We start from the raw sequence: 23585 nt of genomic DNA, 5'->3' as shown, positions 1-23585 counted from the left end.
ATGACCTTCCCTTGGTGAATCCATGCTGGCTGTTCCTGATCACTTTCCTCTCATGCAAGTGCTTCAGGATTGATTCTTTGAGGACCTGCTCCATGATTTTTCCAGGGACTGAGGTGAGGCTGACTGGCCTGTAGTTCCCAGGATCCTCCTTCTTCCCTTTTTTAAAGATTGGCACTACATTAGCCTTTTTCCAGTCATCCAGGACTTCCCCGGTTCGCCACGAGTTTTCAAAGATAATGGCCAATGGCTCTGCAATCACAGCCGCCAATTCCTTCAGCACTCTCGGATGCAACTCGTCCGGCCCCATGGACTTGTGTACGTCCAGCTTTTCTAAATAGTCCCTGCTTAAGTGGTTTTCTGGGCCATGCTTTGTCCCCAGCCATTGCAATTTACACTTTGGGCAGTTTTGGCCTCTGGTTGCTCTGCACCTCCCACAGATGGGAAGTTACCACAACTTGCCATCGCCAAAACCCTGACCTCATGCTCCAGTTGGACTTTCTGCCTGCAGCGCTCCTGCACCTAGGTTTGAACTGATTAATGCTGAGCTCAATCTGAGCACAGCCTGCCCTTCTGCAAATCAATACAAGGGGTAAAAATCAAAAGCAAGGCAGCAGTGCCGGAGGTGGGAGAGAGGGCGGGCATGTGCCATAGGAGCAGACAAGGGGTTTCCCTGTTGTTCTGAATTGGGGAAATGTGCTATATTGGAGCCGGAGTGGAGTGTCCCAAGCAGTAAATCTCCATCTGAAATTCTTTCCCTGCCACCCTTCAATGAGCAGGGCAGTGGGTGCTCTTTTATAGGCTCTAGTCTGCAATACAAGTTAACAGTCCCCTTCCTCTCCCTTCCCTGCTGTAGGGAAATGTTGCTGTTAAATAAAAACCAGCTATTTTGACCCTCACCAAATTAAATACAGATAGCAAAAATCTTTGGGTGTATTAACTAAAAGCCCAACTGAGCCATGCTGTGTCCAAGGTCTGTGGGCACCTTCAGTTAATATCAGACCAGATCCTGCCAGTGACCTTCAGGCTGGTGCAGCTGGGCTGATGGGGGATCCTGACTCCAGAGTGGTATGTGTCTCAGCAGCTTCTTTCCCTGCCTGCTGCCTGTATTCCTTCTCAGTGGAGGTGGAGGTCTTGCAAACAAATCTGTGCTACTCACATTCACTGGTCTAGCTGGTGCCATGAAGCCGCCTGGAGGCTGTTGTTGCAGTCACAGAGAAGCCTCCAGGAGGGGGGATGATTTTACATACACAAAACAGACCCCCGACCCCTATGGAAATCTGGGGTTTGGCCCAGAGGGTCACGATTTGGCCTGTATTTGAATCCCAATTCTGTACTCCTCAGATAGGAATACTTTTGATTGAAGTCATTTGAAATTTGCCTGCATATGGAGTACAAGGTCAGATCTTAAGAGCTAGTAGCTTTGACTGTACCCTGCTTGGCCTAGAGGGCTATAGAGATCTAATCAAACCCTCATCTGACAGGCAATATTTCCTGTATAAAGCCTGGGACGGATTCTCCTGAAACCATCAGGACTGACTTGTTCCAGAGTCCTGGTCAGGAGCACAGAAGGCATTTCTATTGGCTCCTTCTCCTTTAGACCCTGAAGTCAATTTTCTTTCTGTTCCTTTTCTTCCTTACATGCTGGGTTTTTTCCACCCTGCTGCTGTAACACACCCATGATGACACTGCTGAGTGGGCAGAGGTGCATAGCACATGGACATCTGTTTCTGCCATAGGAAACCAGGCTTCAGGGATAATCTTCTACCAAATGATAGTGCAGGCTTCCGGGTGGCAGTGGCTGGTTTTAAAATACCCATTGGCTAAGAAGAGACTTGCAGCTGGTGTGACCAAAATTTGCAGCGTGGGGCTTCACAGCCGAGTGACATCCCCTCTGCACCCTGTAAGGCCAGAATGAGCTGTTGTACATTACCATTCTTTCTGAAGTCTGACTCCTGACACTTGCAATGGAGCCCTGAGCCAAGACTGTTCAGAAGTGACTAGTGATTTTGGATCCTCAATGTTTGGATGGCCAACTTGAGACACCTAATAGGGGCCTGATTATATCTAAGACTGCAGGCAGTGAGGCCCTTTTCAGGCATCTCAGTTTCAGCCCCCAAAATCACTAGCTATTTCAGATTATTTTGGCCTTGTTTCATTGGGGCTGCAGTGAACGCAACAGCCATGTGCGTGCTGTGTCATAGATACAGGGGGAAAATATTTCTGCTAGAGAGAGAGGGATAAAATAATCAATTTTCATGACTGTTTAGTGTTTTTTTTCCAGCCATCTCTCTCTAACCCAAAACCTGGGAATGAAAATTCCATCCTCCTGCTCATCCCACCGCATGGTACTCATGAAACACTGCCTTCTGCTCTCTCTGGGTTTTATGTGGAATTAGCGCTCTCATCAGGATGGGGACATACATTGTATGACCTGAATTCCTCTTAGAAAGATAGACAGATCGAGCACAAAGGAAGGGAGAGAACTGGTATATTTTTCAAATGAGGCCTTCTTTAACTTTCTCAGTCAGCAACTGTTTCCAGAACAGCAATCAATCTCATTTAAGTGTATAGCAGTCGTGCTAAAGCAAAACCAATCCTGTATAAACGTCTCTGAGAATGTTTCAGTGCTGCAAAGTTGTTGACCAGACTCTGTACTTCTGGGACTTCTGTTCTCATTCAGCATTGACCAAAATGGATGCAAATCCATTCTAATCTGTTGGTTCAGTTAACAAGATTATCCCTAACAAGATTGCGCAATGGCAGATAAACCCACAAGACACGTTCTGTGTGTGTTGAGGCTGTTTGTGAAGGGATGACTTGCTATCTTACTCCACTGTGTTAATCTGCAAAGTTCTCAAATCATCAGACCAGGTTAAATCAAATGGAGAGAGAGAAATCCTAAGGGAAGGAAACTTCTGTTGCCTGACAAGGGAGCTTATTACTTTACAGTAGCAAAAGAGGGGTCTGTGTGTTTGTTTTGAGCTTTTGGAATTACAACTTTATCAACCACAAAACAGCCTCCAGAAATCTTACTCTTCTGCATACATTTCAGTAGACATACATGTAAACCTTTTGCTAATTCAGCTGATTGAATCTACTATGTTGATGAAATGTTGTCTTCCTAAACCTAATCAGTACAAAGGTTTTATGTTAAAGAAACACTGCAAACTTTAATTTTGTGCTTTTGTTGTGTTTTAGAAGCTTTAATAAAACATATTGGTGGTAGAAATGTTTTCACTGTTTAAAAATCTCAGTTGATTCTAAATAAAAAATTGTCTGATCCAAATCTCATTGAATTCAGTAAGTGATCTTGGACTTCTAGTGCTTCCTTTTGTTTAGGGAGGAGTTAGGCAAAATAGAGATGGCTCACTGACTACAGGTGAATGAATGGGTTCTGGTAACTTCAGAACCATACTGAAACTTTGTTCAGACCTTCTTGATGTTTGGAAATATTTTAAAAAATTACAGTTTATATCCTCTTAGCCCACCACTTTGCTGCCTCTGCTCTTCTAGGATCTGACTGGGACCTAAACCAAAATGTTAAACTCTGTTTAGTTCTCTCCCAAACACACACACTATTTCTGGCAGAAGGAGATTTATCCCAATGGGGCAGATATTTTAAATCCTCCTCGTCCATCAGGGAAAACCTGTCATGCGGCTCTTCCGGGGCAGAAAAATCCCAGCTCAGTGTAGGGTGACCAGACAACAAATGTGAAAAATCGGGACGGGATGGGCGTAATAGGAGACTATATAAGAAAAACACCCAAAAATCGGGACTGTCCCTATAAAATCGGGACCTCTGGTCACCCTAGCTCAGTGGCTAGCTTAGAAATTCACTGATGCAAGTGTGGGAAACAAATGCTGTAAACAGCAGCCATGTTTTTAGCCTTTACTTCACCAAGCAGCACAGGAGCGATGCTGAGCGGGGTAGCACCACCAGAAAACACACACTCCTCCTCCTCCTCCCCTTCTTTCTCCCTCTGGTAATGTCCTGTTGGCTGCAGGCATAGTCCCTGTCTGTCTCAACCCACCAGTAACAATGACGAGCAAGGCCACCTTTTGACAGCTAGTTGGCTGTAACCAGCTCTTACTAATCAATGTCATGACCTCTCCTTATCCTCCATCTTGCTTCTATAAAAGGCTCTTCAGAAAATCTAAATGCTGTCAGGGTAGTGCTTTATAGGCTTTTGCTACTGTTTATGTTGTTTTGTGCACAATCTCTTATCTCTGAGCCTTCTGGCTGGTAGTGGATGGTTATATTATTTGAGTTGATTCTTTAAGCCTTGATTTTATTGATGGGTAATTTTTCTTGAGCAATCATGACATGCTACAAAAAATGGTAAACAAACTGTAAACTGGGGGCTGGAAGGAATCTTTCCCCCCCTTGTATAGCATTGCACAATTGGCTTGGGGGTGTTGTCTACCTTTAAAGTATCAGATACCCACTAATGCAGGATCCTGGAGTTGATGAACTGTTGGTCTGCTCCAATTTCGAGTAAATCTTATGTTCCTGTAAGAGGTGGTGCTAGCTTGTAGCTCATCCTTTTACCCACTTGACTTTGGATACCTTTTGCCTAGCACAGTTTCTCCCAGTGCACTGGTATGTTAATATGCTATTGCATTGATTCTCTAGCTATTTTTATCTGCTCTTCTGTTTCCAAGAGGAGTGGATTTCCCAGCAATTCCCACAGAAGCAATTATTCATGGTAGCTAAGGTACACAGAGTCTACTTTCAGGATATCCTTTGCTGGGAGCCTGGAAACTATTTTCTGGAAGAACCCAGTTTCTGAAGTGATCAAGAGGGATGGAGCTGTTAGTATTTGATCCTTCCCTGTAGACAGTATTGTTAGAAGCTCAGTGAGTCATGAATTTGTTGGGAAAGCTGTGCATTCAGGACCCTGATCGTGACAACCATTGGACCCTGTGACAGTGAACAGTTTGAGAGAGGTCTGTACAGAAGCCTGTTTCTCAGCGTAACTACATGTCAATTGTGTGTGTGCGGCCACGCTGACTGTGCTTCCTAACAATGTTTTGTAGCAGTGTATTGTGGGAAAATCTGTTCAGCTATCCCATAGTCCCTTAGCAGTATATAGAGTGTCTGGAGGACATGCGCACACACAGCAGCACAGGGAAACGTATTCTGGAATGTCCTACCTCGCACAGAGCTAGAGGAAGACTATGGTAAATGTAATTGCTGTGAGTGGGAAGTATCTCACTTTTAATGGCTCCCACTGTCCATGTGTTCTTATTAGTATGCTAAGAATTCAGAGTACACAGGGATGAAACGTTGATTGGATTCCCGAGCTGATTTTGGCCTCTGCTCCATTCTGGAGATGCTGAGATCAAATTAGTGCATTTTCCCTGCAGTGCTGTCTCAATATTGTCAATATACAGCATGCATACTCAGCATATGATTGATGGCATGGTTTGAATCAGCCTCCAACCCCTACAGATCTCTGACCTGTGAAATCTGTCTCATTGTCTCAAATCGGCCCATCTCATGCTTTTATTTGTTTTTGTTTGGCATGATCCAGCCACTGGCTGCGAAGCTAGGAAAATAGTAAAACATAATGATCATGGGGATTTACATGACAATATTACTGTAATCAAATGGTTTGTGGTCATGATGGAGTGGAGGCTGAACTCTGATGTAGGAGGTTGTATCATTGGTTCTGATTCTATTAATGCATTGGCATCTCACATGTGAGTGCAGTTCTCCCTTCATTCATAAGGATGCTGCTGAGAAGGATGCATGAAATGTGTGAGCAAAATGATTAAGGATGATAGACTGCTTCGGCTTGCCAAGTGAGCAGAACCCCCCCGTTCATGGCAAGAAAGCCACACTCGACCCCTCATGTATCGAGGACAGCTGTATGCAGTACCACAGGATGAGCACACTCCTTGTGGAGTAGCCAGTCCTGCATTTGGTGCTATAATAAAAGTTCTTCTCAGTAGTTGTGATCGTAAGGTTAAAAACTTAGACTTTTCCCTGGGAAGAATTAGCATTGCTCATTCACCTTCCCGTCTAGGTGCAGTTCAGTGGAGGGTAGGGCATTGTACTGGGGTTCGGGAGATCTGGATTCTCTTTCTGGCTATGCAACTGACCTGTTGGATGACTTTGGGCGAGTCTCTTCCCCTCTCTCCGGATCTTAATTTCCTCATCTTGTATATGGAGTTCATGATATTCAGCTTCCTTTGAAAAGTGCTTTGCGATTAAAAGTGCTGTGTGTGCTAAGTGATATTATTATACCAATAAAGCAACCATTAATAATGCAGTATTCAACAGAAGTGTCCTCCAGACAGTGGGGCTGGCTGTGTAGATGGTAAGAACTTTATTTGCCATTGCAGGTGCAGAGAAAGATTGTGCTTGTATATATCTGAATATTATCAGAGCCCAGAAAGGTGCCATTGTTCAGAAATGTGCTGTTCTTGGGGGAAAAAAAAGTACCATTGTTTAGAAATATGCTGTTCTTGGGAAAATATTAACAACCTCACAGCGCATCTGTTTTCTCTGTTTCTGTTTAGATTGCATGTCCCTTGGGGCAGAGGCTGTCTGGCTTTGCCTTCCAGAGAGCCACGTGTACTATCAGCACTCAGTTAGTAGTAAATACACAGCTCCATGCTGATTCAGTGTTCTAACATAGTGGCCACTTTTTATAGGAAATATCCCTGCTCGGAGAAAGAAAACTATTTTTAGTTGAAACGGAGCCTTTTTAAATGATCCCCGATGGAAAAAACAACCCTTGTAAGGATTAAATCACAGCCTGGCTGGAGTTTTTATTTCTGGGAGATGCAGTGGGAGCCAAGCAGCTTTTTAAAAGCTTCTGCCTGGTTCCTTTGGTAGAACCCCATCTTTCCCTCTGTCATACAGAGCACTTGCTATTGTGGCCCCCACAAGCCTGGAAGGATTGGTCCATCCCAAGGGAGGGAGCAAGTGAGGCAAAGCAGACAGTGCTATCGGAATAGAGTGAGGATGTGGAAAGCTGATGGTGGTTGTTCTCACCAGCAGGTTCTTTTAGGGCCATCATTACAGGGTGCAACAACAGGGGTCAAATCTCTATTGAGGAGGTGGGGGAAAACAATGGGTCTAGTTCCAGAAGGATTTCATGGCTATAAGACACTAAATTCTGCACTTCCACTCTTTTCTCTCCCTCCCGCCCTTTGTCTCAAGTATCTAGGGTTTTTCTTTTCTACTGGGCAAACGGGCAGCTGGTTATTTCCTGAGGGAGGAACGCGTGAGTTGAATGGCAGCTTGCTGGCCAAAATGACTGAACGAGCACTCGGGGGCAACGGTGCATGAAGTAGGCAATGGAGCCCAGAGAGGATGCTTTACCTTTTTGTTTTTCAAAGATATAATTTTTATAATTCTAACCACATATGGAAAGATTGCTGGGAGTGCTGGCCCACCTGTCTCAGGGTGGGTCAGGCATTCAGAGGCAGAAATAGATACGGAGCCATCCTGTTTAGGCAATTAGACACTTCCTGTGTTTTCACCACAGTAGGCATTTTAGTTTAGTTGTGATGTAGAAGGAGGGATAAAGACAAATGCGTTCCCTTTTCGAAAACGCCTGTGCTTAAAAGAGCCTTCCTCTGGGAGGCATTTATTAAATGTATTTTTATTCATCCGCTCCTCAGAGGCTTGCTTTGCTTCTGCTGATGCGCACGTCAACTCCATCCCGGAGCTGGGCGTTGGCTGCTTTGCTTGGCCCTGTTTTAGGTCCTTCACCTCTCAGCCTACATAATGGCTGTGAACCCACATTACCTGTACCCCTCTCCTCTATGGGTTTGCGCTGACATTCCCATTGTACCTCCTGAGCAGCTTATCCTGAACCTCAGTGGGTACCTGGCACTGTGCCATCTCACTTTCTCTCTTTTCAGCAGTTGATTCTATTCTGAAAGGGCAGGAAGTGCAAATGGAAAGAGCAGCTGCTCATTGGGAGGAGGGTAATGAAATGACATTTGACTCATGGTGGTTCTTTGTCACTGTCCTCTCTCTAATGTAGACACTCTGGCTGCAGTGTGGTGGTCTGAGGTGAAAGCTGTTGTGTAAGGGGAGAGGGGCTGGAGGGGGAAATAGAAATGAGGAGGGGCTAGCATGAGAGCTGAGCTCTTTATTTTGTGTTACAGACCACTGATCTTCCTTTACCCTCATGTTCCCCCTCTGCCTAATGAATAACCTCGCGGTAACTCTGTGTGGGGGATAAAATCCTTCCTGCCATGAGGTTTACTTAGCACTGAGACCTGGGCCAGGATCCAGAGTGAGACACAGATCTGGAACAGTAACTCAGGTTTCCCTTCTGCCCAGTGAGGTGCCCTGGATTCATTCTCCTCTGCTTTCCTGTCCTAGTTTGTAAGTTGTGTAGTCACTTTTTGTTGTGTTTGCACCTGTCTGTCCTGCTCAGGAACCTCATCTGTCATATACAGGAGCAATTGCAAAAATTGATTTGTGGGACGCACATCTAACCGGCAGATCCGCTTGACAGATCACATAGCCATAATTTTCTGCATTTGCTTAAGAGTCAATCAGTGCTTTGATGCATATTTGGGTCATAAATAATCTGATGCAAATTAAATTTATTATTGTGACAGCTTTATTCAGCTATCTATTATTTATTAGGTTCTGTTGTCCCTTTGTTTACTCCTTTGTGGAGCTGTGAATTCAGCTCTTTACCTGTGAGAGAGCTCTCAGCTTGGTTCAGAAGAGAATTTGCCAACATCATGTTCCCCCAGGGACCCATGAGTAGCAAGGAAAATGTTATTTATTGGTGTGAAACTGGGAGATGTTGGGTGAGTTGGGAAGAGGATATTTGAATGCACGTAGGATCTCATCTTCTGCTTGTACGCAGATGCTGGAAGTAGATGTTAGGGGTGTGATCCAGAGTTCATTACAGCCAATAGAAAAAAGTTGCCCAAGGTTGTCCAGCAAGCCAGTGGCAGAGCTGGGAATACAATTCAGGTCTTGTGAGTCCCAGTCTTCTGTGGGCTTTGGATCAGGCCCTAAATGCCCCAGAGGTGGATTGATGAGGCTGTTCGGTACCTGAATCAAGTGAAATGCAGGGCTGAGGTTTCTTTGGATGCTTGCTTCAGTTTTTTCTATTTTGTTGTCTGAATAAAAATGGCAGACTTTCTGAATCTGGGATGAATGAATTACAGTGTGATTCCAAGTGAAAGGGTCACTCAACCTGGAACTGCAATCAGCACACTGCTACCTTCTAGAGTAGCAGCCGTGTTAGTCTGTATCCGCAAAAAGAAAAGGAGGACTTGTGGCACCTTAGAGACTAACAAATTTATTAGAGCATAAGCTTTCGTGAGCTACACATGAAAGTGTGTTTTCATGTACTATAGCAATGTAGGAGTAGCACTGCCTGATAATCCTAGTAGCTACAGGTCTTATCCTGCTCTCCTTTTATGGAGCTGGCATGGCCTAGTGGATAGAGCAGTGGACTGGGAGACCTGAGTTCTATTCCTGGCTATGGCCTGCTGGGTGATGTTGGGCAAACCATGACCCTGCTCATGCTTCTGTTTCCTCATCTGTAAAATGGGGATTATGATCCTGACTTCCCTTTGTAAAGCACTTTGTGATCTGCTGATGAAAAGAGCTTATTCCAGCAAAAATAGAACATTTCACTGGGAATTCTGCTTGTGCAGGGACTGCCAAACTAGGCTCCATGTATCCAGTGTGAGATTTTGTATATTGTCCATATAGCAGAGTTGTGGCTTGTCACTACAAGTGAAACAGGAACATGGGTATAATCTTGCACTTCTATTTATTTTTTATCTAGGTTTTCTATCTTTGAATTACTCCTTCATTTTATTTACATACATGATACATGTTTGCGTTGTGATGTTGCTTACTACAGGAAATATAAAAAGTTGAGATAAAATATAAAGTACCATTGTATGGGATTGCAAAATATGGAGTTTGACTGACATACATGTATTGTTTTATTTGAAGGTTTTGGAATTTTAGTATGTAAAAAGATACACATATATCTTCTAAAACAGCTTCCCAGGGTCCAGCATTACACACATTTTTTAGGATATTATCTCCTATTACCATGAAAATCCCTTAATTACTTTGTTTAAACACACATTTCATCAGAAGGAGTACTTGTACTTTGCTCCACAGTCTCCTTTTAGCATTTTAAAAATAGAACGCTACAAATAAACAATGCCAGAAACCCACCTTGCCTGCCAGGAGCCACCCAATAATTAATATGATTTTATAACCCTTAATACATATTTCCAGTCTCTCTAATTTGCCACCAGACCATACCGAGTTTCTGTCAGCTCAAGGAATACATGGGCCTTGCAGCATGCTCTGGACGTCAATAAACTAGGGTCTTTTAACAGTGTTTCTCAACAACTGGTCCATGAGGTCTCCCTGATACAGTTTAGGAAGGCAGCAAGGCGGTCCCTGGTATCCAAAAGGTTGAGAAACACTGTGTTAGAAGAATTGTACTGGTGTGCCTACAATGATGTAAAAATCACTGTAGTTGCACCAGTGCAAATCCTGAATATAGACACATGCTGGTTTAAACCTTGCTTGTATAGATTTTAACATAAGTCTCTTTACTAGCCAAATTGACACAAGCAGTGTGTAAACTAGTTTAAGTGCACCTACATTAGGTGTATATAGTGGTGTCCCTAGATCTAACATGGGCAAGACCCAAGTACTATTTTGGAGCCGGGTGGAGGAATGAGCTCCCAAGCTGAGAAGTCCTGGCAGAGGATACTCTGCCAGCTGCCTCCTACCTTATTTGAGTGATACCTCAGCTGACTGTAACTGAGTCAGAATGGCATGTGGAGAAAGGCAATCTTTCAGATAAAGAGGTCCCACACCATTTAGGGCCTTATAGGTCAAAACTATCCCCTGTAGTGGAAGAGTTACTCCCTGGTGTATATCATGCTGGGTCAGGCAAAAATTTAAAGAAAAGTGACTTGAGGTCCTGGTGGGTGAACTGGAGGGTGGAGCCCTCTGTTGAGCCACACAGCAGGTGCAGTTAGGGGAATGGTAGTGAAAACGCAGGTGCAGCTAGGGGAATGGTAGTGAAAACACCTCTCACGCTGCCTCAGTGCTGCATTAAAAGGCTGCTACTAAGGGTGAGTCTCCATGGGGTGTTTCACCCAGGGTCTGTGCTGAGATGGACAGCATCTATACACTATATCTGAATGCTCTCAAACCTTTGTGTCCGCTTCTTGTTGAGGTTTGAGCAGAGGCTCTTGATTTATCCCGTCCTTGTTTCGTCCATCCCTCAATTGTAAGCTTGCAGCAGATCTGAGGGGTGTTAGTGTTGTAAAAGGTAACCCAAGTTCACTGGTCTGAATTTTCTCTGGTAATGAGAAGTCTGTTTGCTTATGGACACTATGCTTTCTGAAAGCCTATTGGGTTGCCTAACTTGGTAAGCAGGGCTGCAGAACATCTAATTAGGTGGAACTACTTTCCAGAGGGCTTGGCTTGAAGAAAATTAGTTTTCATATTTTTGCCTGATGTTTATTAAATGTCCCCTCTGCTTTTCTCCCCTCTGCAGTTTTCATCTGTAGTTTCATGGTGGCAGCACCTATATTTGGTTACCTTGGTGACCGCTTCAACAGGAAGATCATCCTCAGCTGTGGGATCTTCTTCTGGTCAGCTATCACCTTTTCAAGCTCCTTCATCACTGAGCAAGTAAGACCTGCGTGGGGTCCGGGATTATAAGCAAAGGCATTCCGCATAGTGTACTGAATGTAATGGGATCCCGTTCCAAACTCCCCACCACAGTGTATAGGGACGTGAGATGCCCCGTTGATGTATGTGTGGCATATCACATAGGGTATTGTGTAGTAAAGTATTTAATGTTTGTGGTCACATGTCTCTTTGAAAGCGAAGTGTGTTCTTCCCTGGTCATGTGAATTGCCTAAACATCCCAGGGGAAGCAGATACAGACACATGTTCAAATTGATGTGTAGGCTTTATTTTAAGGAAGAGTTTACAGAACCAAAAAAACCTATCCATAATTAAATATTGGTTCTTTTGCCCCCTCTTTGCACAAACCATGGTAAGTTATTAACTCTGCTTGAACAGATTATATAGAATGGCAAAATGCTGGGCAGATGGAGTTTAGAGACAGATTTTGAGTAACCACCCTGGCTCAGTTTCCCTGAAAGGCAGTGAAGGTGAATAATAGGACTTAGATTAGTACAGCGTCAGCTCCTTTCTCTATTAAATTATCTCTCTGGGAATTGATGATAGGATCCTCAGGCTCACCTAATTTTGGAAAGTCAAAGATAGCTTTCGATATGTTTCACAATGCTCCCAGTTTCAGCCTACAGTAAATGAGGCTATGTCAGTCTGTTTGTTTTCTTGCTTGTCAAGGATACTGCAAAACAACAAAGGCTTGGGAGTGCCTGAGAAAAGAATCCTCTCATTTAAATTATACCACAGAGGAAGCTTAATTGTTGCAGGTGGCAGCATTCCTGGAGAGATAAATCACAGCTAGGGGAGCCGCAGATGGATTTCCCTAGGGATCAGCCATTCATCCTCTTGGTTCAGCTGCATTCCAGAGGTTGCAGTGCTGTGGTCACACCCCAAGGATGACAAGCATGCTGTGCTGTTTTTAATACAGAGGTTGCCACCACCATCCGTGGAAGTGGTGGAAGTCACACCTGTGATTTGCTCACCTTGACATCCACTTGGATAGGATGGCATTTCTAAGCCCCCATAAATCATAGGGCCAAGCGTAGAAGTCTTTAGGGTAACGTCTACACTGCAAAGAAACACCCCCCGTGGAGCCACATCTCAGAGCCCAGGTGGCTCCGTCTGCAGGGTTAAAAATAACGGTGTAGGTGTCCTGCTTGGGCTGGAGGCTGGGCTCCCAAGACCTTCTCACCCCCCTCCCTCCCGCCCCCCATCAGAACCTGGGCTCCAGTTTGAGCAGGAACATCTGTGCTGCGATTTTGAGCCCAACAGCCCAAGCCCCTGCTGACCTGAGTCAATTGACCCGGGCTCTGAGACTCGGTGCTGCAGGTTTTTCATTGCAGTGTAGATATACTCTTCTACACCAGCAAATTGCTCTGGTTTAAAATCAGTTATGCCGCACTCTTAGTGGAAAGAGAACGCTTCCTATCTGGAATGACGTCAGGTTTCTTTTGGTTTTCTTTGGAAACATGCTGTGAAAGCAACTGTGGTTATAGGAAAAAGGTAGTTATTGTTGTCACCCCTCTGTTGTAAGCCACAGAGAACATGGCAACAGAGTTAAGCCATTAAACCCTTCATGAAGAGCCAGCAGGTGAAAGGCTTTCCTGTAGCTCAGTGTGGATGTGGGATTATTGTTAGTCTAAGAAAGAGAGTGCTGCTGTGAAACAAGGATACAACTCTAAACATCAAGTAACAGGAGAATATGTTCTGTGTACAGACTCATTCCTTCTGGATTGCAGACACCACTAGATGTGGGCCGAAACCAAAACCCTGGATCCAAACAACCCCAAATTCTGAAAAAGTTCTGGGTCATTTCTGATTCCCTGCCCAAGGTCCACTGTGATCTTCAGCTTTACCATAAACCTTTCTTGTAAGCCATGAGATCCACCTCAAGCGTAGACTCTACAGCCAGTGGGAGGACATTCTTTAACCAGTATATCAGAGGGGGCTGCAGCAACAGGACAGAGATCCTGGGTCATACTGAAAACAGTCCTGCTGCCATTTCTCTCTCCTGGCCAGGAATCTGAAATCTAACAGACGAGTCACACCAGCTTGCACAAGGTGACTCTTTGAAATAGCAATGACAAGAGGTCAGAGAAGAGGAAGTGCAGTTTTTATTTATACAGTAGCTTCCTAGCTTATGATCTTTGACTTCTAACGTTAGCTTAAGGAGAAAACACTCGTGGTTCTTAAAGAAGGGAGAGAAATGATAGTGGGAGAGGATGGTGGTTTAAAATATAAATATCCCTTCACTGGTTTAAATAAAAGCAGCAGCGAATCTACTGTTAGCAGAGGAGGTTGCCCACGTTCATGTGGACATGAAAACACCCGTCGAGAAGCAGCAAGTTGGCACAGCCTGAGCCCATAGAAATACAGCATAGAAAACTCCTTTATGTGGTGACAGCAGAAATACTGAAGTAGGCAAGAAACAATAGCTATTCAGTGAAAATAGTAAATTGCCATTCTCTGTTCAGAAAGTGTTGACTGCATGGTGCATGCTACCACAATGTCATGAATAACACTACTAAACACCTATCCCTGTGGTTACATGGTATTTACCATGTTAACTGTAAATACAAGGGGCGTGCCTTTCAGAGGTGCTGAGTACCTTACAGCTCCCATGAAAAATGAGGCCACTGGATTGTTAAAGGGCGTTTATGGGGTCTGCCTCATAAATATTGATTGCTGACTGAAAATTGGACATAAAGGAAGCAGTTAGCAAGCTCCTTATACATGGATAAAGGTTCAGATCAGCCTCCGATCTGCCTCTACTTGTGCATGCCCAGAATCAGGGAGTCAAACTGGTGGTTATTTTGGTTTGATTCAGGTTCAGTGTGTTCAGGTTTAGTTCTGATTTTTTTTTTCTTCAAATGGCTCGGTTATCAGTTTCAACCAGTTCAGATCAAATTTCGATCTCAGTGGAAGTAAACTCATGAAGGAGAGCTGAAACTTAAAATTGAAACTATTTTGCTTTTTGGCCATTTATTTATGAACTTTAACTTTACATGAGTTTTCCTAGTGCTTTTGTGCTGTCAAATAAGCATAATTATTTTTTTTTCTATGAACAGTTTGTTTGAGAAAACTAAAATAACGTTTTCTAATGTTTATTCCTTGAGAGGATAAATCTGAGTTTGGTGCATGGGTCGTGCCTCAAGTGTGGGAACTGGAGGGAGGAGCTGCCCCTGGGGTTGGGGGTGGGTGGAGGGAATCTAAGGGGGAGAAGAGAAGGGCTGGGGAGCCAGGCTGGAAGAGTTGTTGTTAACTTCTGGGACCAGGAAGCGTTCCACCACTTCTGTCCTCCGGAGGGTGTCTCAGAGATGGTCCATCTATCTCTGGGGCCTCCTGCTGCCTCATGTGGTGTGCAGGCAGCTCCTAAGCTTCCTCACTCCCTCCCTGCTCTTGTGACTGGCCTTGTTTTCTTCTCATTCTCTTCTCATTATACCAGGGCAGGCCTCTCTGGTAGCCACCGTGTACCTATTTGTTATTTTTGTTGTCTTGTTGAAAATAAGATCACAGTAGCGTTCTAAAATATTGCGCTTAAAAATGCCGGACCTTTATTTGAAGTAGTAACCCAGCCCCCCAGTTCAGTTCCAGTTGAGGTTCAGCAAGTAGGACAAAAGTATAGTTCAGGTTCGGTACTGGTTTAAACCGATTCGGTTTTGGTTCAACTCCCTGCCCAGAATTAAACAAGTCTGTATCTGTGCCTGTACTTCGCACGTGCAAACACCCAGTAAAAATTCAAGTCCTTTGTGCCTGGCCTTTAAGGAGTCCTGTCCCTGTGTATGTGCACATCATAGCAGTTTCACCAGCAAACCATTTTTGGCATTTTGGTGAGTATCTGAGGAAAACCCCTTCAGGGTATTGGTGCAGACTCAGTAATGAAATGACAACATGCAGACTTAAAACCCTGAGTGAGCTGTCATGGGGCTCAAAGGCAAATGATTCATTCAGGTGCTTACTGCGCACAAGAGGCCCCACAGAGCTCCTCTACCAAAACATGGCTCCAGTCGTTATATTTTCATTCCACATGAAGAGGTGAATATTTCTCCAGCCCCCTTGCCCGACACCGTCATCACTGATTAATGACTATGGCAAAAGTCAAGTCTTCTTTTTAGATGGTGTTTTGATTAATCATAGGTGTGATTGCCCTATATATCTGGGGCTCATCCTCGCTGGGCTGCCTTGCCTTATGGTGTTTCATCAAAAGGCCATATAAACCTGTGATTGCTCCATTGTTCTCTTTCTAAATAACTTCACCTTGAAGCCACTTAGTTATCAGGAGTAACCAGAATGTGCTGGATCTTCTGAGTGTTTGGATGTGGCTGCTGGGACCCCGTGATTGTCTGTGTTAGTCAGACTAATAGCTCTCGTGGTTGCTTCATCTGTCCAGAGTTCTGTCTCTGGGGAAGCCTTGAAGAGTTGTATTTTTCCCCCTCTCGTGGTGGCCTCCCACACCTCCCTTCACACTAAGGTCCAGTAATCAGCTCTCTGGTGGGCAGACAGCTACGATTTCTTAAAGTGAGGAGGTGCATAGGCGTGGAAAGCTTGCAAAGTGCTTTCAGTATCTCACAGTGCTGTGATATTTCCCATACACATGGCTTGAGTAAAGCTCACCTCTCCTTAATGGTGGCTGTACTTCAGAGATGGGCAAAATGATCCCAGTGTGGGGGGTGTGTGTGTAGTTAAGCATTTGGGGCTCCTTCAGGATGAAAGGGGATTATGTATAAACGAGGCTCAACCCAGATAAGGTTGTGACAAAGCTGGTTGAATGGGGGAACAAGCTAAAACACCTGGAGGAGCAAACTTCTATTGATTCGAGGATTGTTTACCTGCCTTTTATTACTTAGCTTAGCACCCAAGAAGGATTTGCTGGATCACATCTACTTCTGGAGGCTCAGGTAACACTGGGGCCACAAATTCTTTTTATAAACTGTGCCTGGCCCTGAGGCTGTGGACTGCTCTTCTGATATGAGGCTCAAACTGTTTTTGACTTGGCAGAAAATTAATGGGCTATTTTCAGAGGTGATGGCAGTTTGGAGCTGGTGTAAATTGCACATCAGTAAGTCTGTGTGAATTAAATGCTGAGGGAAGAAGAGGTCGGAGCAGGAAGAGCAACCAACAGAGGGCTGTGAGATAAAACAAGGTGTTTTGTATCTTCCAGCCTCCAGCACCCTCCTGTTGGTTGGTTCAGTGCTTAAATGCTCTTATGGTGTAGTAGGGCAGATGCTATAAAAATATCTAAGACAGAATCAACCCAGCTTCTTCTCCCTCTGCAGGTAAATTATACAGACTTACTGTTAGGTACCTTTGTTGTGTGCGTCCACTCTGAATTTGGCCCTGAAAAAAGGGAAGAAACAACCCCTCGTGGAACAAAATATCAGCCAAAGCAAAAATTCGTCTGAGAGTTCAGTGCTTCATAAAATCATGTCTTTGAAACATGCCTGGCTTACTTCAGGTCCTTTTAGTTCAAGGAGAGATAAAAGAGACAAGGAAAATTACTCAGTGTAAAAAAATAAAACTGAGGTTCCTTGGAAGCAAAGAAAAATCTCAAGCCCTCTATAGCATTATGGCGTCTGTTGCCTCATAAAATGTATACCTAATAATGTGTGTTAGGTGCTATTGAATAAAATAAATACTGAGATTTAAAAGCAGAAACAAGCAAAATTAAAAGCACTAGGCCATCTTTTTGTAGGTCTAAAGGGGACTGGATGTTTTCGCTGAAGTCTCATTGCATTGATGGAATGGTTCTGTACCATTGTATACAAGCTGAAGTCTGTTTCAGAGGGCAGGCAAAACAGATTCCCAATGCAGTTTTGTATCTGGAGTCTGGGAGCTGTGGCTGTGCTGTACCTGGTCCCCGGACTAACATTAGATCCTTGTCAGTTTGCACAGCTGTTCAATGGATCTGTGCTAAAAGTAATTCAGGTGCTGATGGACAAGGGCTGTAAGTTGGCTCAGCAGTATTTTGGTAGCCACAGCTTGGTGTTAGAGCAGGGGTGGGCAAACTTTTTGGCCCAAGGACCACATCTGGGTTTGGAAATTGTATGGTGGGCCATGAATGCTCACAAAATTGGGGGCTGGGGTGCAAGCTCTGGGGTGGGGCTGGGGATGAGGGGTTAGGGGTGCAGGAGGGTGCTCCAGGCTGGGACCAAGGGGTTCAGAGGGTGGGAGGGGGCAGAGGAGTAGGCTCTGGGCAGCACTTACCTCAAGCAGCTCCCAGAAACAATGGCATGTCCTCCCTCCGGCTCCTATGCAGAGGTGTGGCCAGGTGGCTCTGCGCGCTGCCCTGTCCGCAGGTGCCACCCCTGCAGCTCCCATTGGCTGCGGTTCCCAGTCAATGGGAGCTGCGGGGGCAGTGCTTGGGGTGGGGGCAGCATGCGGAGGCCCCTGGCTGCCCCTACGCATAGGAACTGGATGGGGGACAAGCTGCTGCTTTCGGGAGCTATGCTGAGTGGCGCAAGATCTCGACCCCGCTCCCTGGCTGGAGCGCTGGAGCAGGGCAAGCCCTGGATCCCACTTCCCGGTGGGAGTTTGAGGGCTGGATTAAAATGTTTGGAGGGCCAGATGTTGCCACCTATGAGTTAGAGCCTTGCAGGGATGAGCCTATGATACGAAATGTCTGTTTAGTCTTAACTGCTCAGGGGAAAAGTAAAATCTACTACTCACCTTACCCACCCTATAGAAAGAGATACATGTGTCAGAGTCCTGTCCAAATGCTTTCTGCTGGGAAGAATCATAGAATCATAGAATCATAGAATATCAGGGTTGGAAGGGACCCCAGAAGGTCATCTAGTCCAACCCCCTGCTCAAAGCAGGACCAATTCCCAGTTAAATCATCCCAGCCAGGGCTTTGTCAAGCCTGACCTTAAAAACCTCTAAGGAAGGAGATTCTACCACCTCCCTAGGTAACGCATTCCAGTGTTTCACCACCCTCTTAGTGAAAAAGTTTTTCCTAATATCCAATCTAAACCTCCCCCACTGCAACTTGAGACCATTACTCCTCGTTCTGTCATCTGCTACCATTGAGAACAGTCTAGAGCCATCCTCTTTGGAACCCCCTTTCAGGTAGTTGAAAGCAGCTATCAAATCCCCCCTCATTCTTCTCTTCTGCAGGCTAAACAATCCCAGCTCCCTCAGCCTCTCCTCATAACTCATGTGTTCCAGTCCCCTAATCATTTTTGTTGCCCTTCGCTGGACTCTCTCCAATTTATCCACATCCTTCTTGAAGTGTGGGGCCCAAAACTGGACACAGTACTCCAGATGAGGCCTCACCAATGTCGAATAGAGGGGAACGATCACATCCCTCGATCTGCTCGCTATGCCCCTACTTCTACATCCCAAAATGCCATTGGCCTTCTTGGCAACAAGGGCACACTGCTGACTCATATCCAGCTTCTCGTCCACTGTCACCCCTAGGTCCTTTTCTGCAGAACTGCTGCCTAGCCATTCGGTCCCTAGTCTGTAGCTGTGCATTGGGTTCTTCCGTCCTAAGTGCAGGACCCTGCACTTATCCTTATTGAACCTCATCAGATTCCTTTTGGCCCAATCTTCCAATTGGTCTAGGTCCTTCTGTATCCTATCCCTCCCCTCCAGCGTATCTACCACTCCTCCCAGTTTAGTATCATCCGCAAATTTGCTGAGAGTGCAATCCACACCATCTTCCAGATCATTTATGAAGATATTGAATAAAACCGGCCCCAGGACCGACCCTTGGGGCACTCCACTTGATACCGGCTGCCAACTAGACATGGAGCCATTGATCACTACCCGTTGAGCCCGACAATTTAGCCAGCTTTCTACCCACCTTATAGTGCATTCATCCAGCCCATACTTCCTTAACTTGCTGACAAGAATACTATGGGAGACCGTGTCAAAAGCTTTGCTAAAGTCAAGAAACAATACATCCACTGCTTTCCCTTCATCCACAGAACCAGTAATCTCATCATAAAAGGCGATTAGATTAGTCAGGCATGACCTTCCCTTGGTGAATCCATGCTGGCTGTTCCTGATCACTTTCCTCTCATGCAAGTGCTTCAGGATTGATTCTTTGAGGACCTGCTCCATGATTTTTCCAGGGACTGAGGTGAGGCTGACTGGCCTGTAGTTCCCAGGATCTTCCTTCTTCCCTTTTTTAAAGACTGGCACTACATTAGCCTTTTTCCAGTCATCCGGGACTTCCCCGGCTCGCCACGAGTTTTCAAAGATAATGGCCAGTGGCTCTGCAATCACAGCCGCCAATTCCTTCAGCACTCTCGGATGCAACTCGTCCGGCCCCAGGGACTTGTGCACGTCCAGCTTTTCTAAATAGTCCCTAACCGCCTCTATCTCCACAGAGGGCTGGCCATCTCTTCCGCATTTTGTGATGCCCAGCGCAGCAGTCTGGGAGCTGACCTTGTTAGTGAAAACAGAGGCAAAAAAAGCATTGAGTACATTAGCTTTTTCCACATCCTCTGTCACTAGGTTGCCTCCCTCATTCAGTAAGGGGCCCACACATTCCTTGGCTTTCTTCTTGTTGCCAACATACCTGAAGAAACCCTTCTTGTTACTCTTGACATCTCTGGCTAGCTGCAGCTCCAGGTGCGATTTGGCCCTCCTGATAACATTCCTACATGCCCGAGCAATATTTTTATACTCTTCCCTGGTCATATGTCCAACCTTCCACTTCTTGTAAGCTTCTTTTTTATGTTTAAGATCCGCTAGGATTTCACCATTAAGCCAAGTTGGTCGCCTGCCATATTTACTATTCTTTCGACTCATCGGGATGGTTTGTCCCTGTAACCTCAACAGGGATTCCTTGAAATACAGCCAGCTCTCCTGGACTCCTTTCCCCTTCAAGTTAGTCCCCCAGGGGATCCTGGCCATCCGTTCCCTGAGGGAGTCGAAGTCTGCTTTCCTGAAGTCCAGGGTCCGTATCCTGCTGCTTACCTTTGTTCCCTGCGTCAGGATCCTGAACTCAACCAACTCATGGTCACTGCCTCCCAGATTCCCATCCACTTTTGCTTCCCCCACTAATTCTACCCGGTTTGTGAGCAGCAGGTCAAGAAAAGCACCCCCCCTAGTTGGCTCCTCTAGCACTTGCGCCAGGAAATTGTCCCCTATGCTTTCCAAAAACTTCCTGGATTGTCTATGCACCGCTGTATTGCTCTCCCAGCAGATATCAGGAAAATTAAAGTCACCCATGAGAATCAGGGCATGCGATCTAGTAGCTTCCGTGAGCTGCCGGAAGAAAGCCTCATCCACCTCATCCCCCTGGTCCGGTGGTCTATAGCAGACTCCCACCACTACATCACTCTTGTTGCACACACTTCTAAAGAGATGGTTTCTTTCCTCCAGAGGGGAACTTTCTGGTAGCTGTCATGGATACGTTGGTTCATCTACAATTAATACCCCAAACTCTCTCAAATTCAACCTGGCCTGTTGAGCTGGAGCTCGGCCAGATAGCTCTCTCTTCACTTTCCTGGCTGCCTCTTGATGACTTGGTTCCCGCTAGGACTAGACCCAGATGTGCCAAAATCAGAGCCTATCTTGCATATTTTTACAGGAAGTGTGAGAATTCCTGAAGGAACCGGAGAATGCCATTTTCTTCAGTTCCTCTCTCCCACTGCTACACCTTCTAAACCTTACTTTTTTAAAAGGTGGGGGAAGACCGGGAAAGAGGCTCACATTTACTTCTGTTGCTTCCAGGCACAGAAGTTTGGCTGGGGTCAGCTCAATCTCGGACTGGCTCTGGCCAGAATATCACAAGCTAAGTGGTGCTTGAGAGGTTTGCACAAATAAGGGTGGCTGAGCTTTGAGTAACTAGCATGGTCATACGTCCCGTTTTGACCGGGACAGTCCCTTCTTTAAGCCCTGTCCCAGCCGTCCTGACTTTCCCCCCCAAAACGAGGCATTTGTCCCATTTGCTTTTGTTGACTTTTTCAGTTGACTTTATCCTCTTTTGTCAAAAAAGTGGCGGGCGGGGCGGGAGAGGGGCAAGCGAGCAGTGACAGCGGCAAGCGAGCAGTGACAGCCTCATGTGGGAGGGAGAGGACCAGGCAGGGCTTGAGCAAGCAATGACAACCTTGTGCAGTGACAGCCTTGCTCAAGGCTCAGGGAGGGCTTGGGCGAGCAGCAACCACAGCCCCGCAGGGGGAGAGGGCTCAAGCCAGACCTGCGCAGAGTCATGGTCACCCTGTCTTTGGGCCCTTACCCCACTGAACCTCTCAACTTTTGCTCGGGGGGGGGAAAGATGCAAGAGTTACCACAGGGATGAAGTAGTTCGAGTTGATTGAAGCAGGAGGGCTCTGCCGATCTCTGAGTCATACAGGTATCTCTCACCCATCCTGTGCTCCTTTTCTACCCCTTACTGGCCCCAGGGCCCTTCCTGAGTGGTTACAGTAGATGGAAAGGGGAGGGGGAGCTCTCAGCACCAATCGAGGAGGAGAGGGAGCTGTGCGGGAGCACTGTTTGCCCAAGTTGGGGAGAAGGAGGGCAGCCCCCCCTTTGCTTTTAGCAAAGGAGGAGTTGTGTTCTCGCCTCACCTGACCCCCGTCGGTGCATTCAGGAGCGTGCGATGCATTCAAAGACGTGACAGCCGGTGATGAAGGTGTCTCGAGTGCAGTTGTAGCGCCAAAGCCCCGAAGTTCCACCTCAGGTGACAGAAGAGTTCATTGGAAGGTGAGCTCGTTTCTGCTACAAAAAATAAAGGAGACAAAATTATCAGAAAGAATGTCCCTGTCAACTGTTCTCAAGTAACAGTTCCCATCTCTGCTGGCTCTCCTCTCCCCGCCGGGGGTCTGGAGCACTCTGTGAGAGCCTGACTGCCTGCTCAGAATATCAGCTCCCTGGCTGGTAGGGGCAGAACGGCACCATGTCCTATTGAAACCTTTGAAATAACTCTGAATGGATTTTACTGCATGCACAATACTGTTCTGTTCGTAACAGTGCGTCTGCTGCTCTCTGTTCTTGAGTTCATTAGCTAGTCTAATATCCTGAGATGCTGTGGATGCTGAAATCAGAGGAGATGTCTCTGTCGTTCAGAATCACTGTAAGCATAACTCATGCACGCTGCCGCAAAGGCTTTCGTGGCCCCTGCCAGCTCATGGCAATGAAGACAGCAGCCAGCACTGAGACATCGGGATTGCTAATCGGAGCTCAGGCATCCTTCTGGGTGAGCCTGACAGAACACTGTGCTAGAGGAGACTTGCGCACGCCCTGGGCTGGATCCTTTTTCTGGCAAACTCTCGTTAACTTCAACAGGCCTGCATGAGGACTGAGTAAAAACGGAGTAGGGACCTGAGGAGGTGGCTCTGTGCATCTGTGCACTTGCGCATACATTTTCCCTTTTTGCTTAGGAAGATGTTGGATGTTTAGGCTATTGAAAAATGTTTGGCACACGTAAAGGACATCCCCATGAAGTCTACGCATTGTTGGCCTGATCCAGCTACCATGGAAGTCAGTGAGACTTCTTCTACTGTCTTTATGGGAGTTGTAGGATCAGAACCTGTCTCTTTAAATGGACATAGTTATATATGATTATTGTTAATTTATTATTTGTATCTTGGTAGCAGCTAGAGGCTCCAGCTGAAATTGTGGGATCCTGTTGTGCTAGGCAATGTACGTACATAACAGAAAGACAGACCCTGCCCTGAAGAGCTTTGCAGTCTTTAGTATCTTTGTCCCATTCTGTGAATAAATAAATCCCTGTGCATGTCCCTGTATGTGTTTCTATTAGTTGGGAAAGCTTGCCAGTCAGCTTCAATTACAGAAAGGGTGACTGACATTTCAAGGAGCAAAAATCATCCCGTCTCAGCTTTTAAGCTGTCTGGTGGGGAAAGACCTTTAGACTTGATTGAGCTATTCAGCGAGGAAGCTCAGAGGGTGTGTGTGGGTGTGTTTGTGTTTAATTCATTGCCAACCAGGATACATT

General features: G+C 45.8%; 1 protein-coding gene across 3 annotated transcripts in view; it reads left to right on the top strand.

The window, feature by feature from the left end:
* SPNS2 (SPNS lysolipid transporter 2, sphingosine-1-phosphate) overlaps window positions 1–23585 on the top strand; it is a 190490-nt gene that overhangs the window by 77236 nt on the left and 89669 nt on the right. For all 3 annotated transcript variants that reach the window (XM_073315320.2, XM_073315321.1, XM_073315322.2), the window contains exon 3: window positions 11532–11668. In XM_073315320.2, the coding sequence (XP_073171421.1) occupies window positions 11532–11668 (137 nt within the window). The remainder of the gene's footprint in view (window positions 1–11531; window positions 11669–23585) is intronic.

This window comes from Lepidochelys kempii, chromosome 17, assembly GCF_965140285.1.
Source record: "Lepidochelys kempii isolate rLepKem1 chromosome 17, rLepKem1.hap1, whole genome shotgun sequence".
Lineage (NCBI taxonomy): Eukaryota > Metazoa > Chordata > Testudines > Cheloniidae > Lepidochelys > Lepidochelys kempii.
Note: the sequence above shows the minus strand (reverse complement) of the source record. Positions and strands in the feature narration are given on the sequence as shown.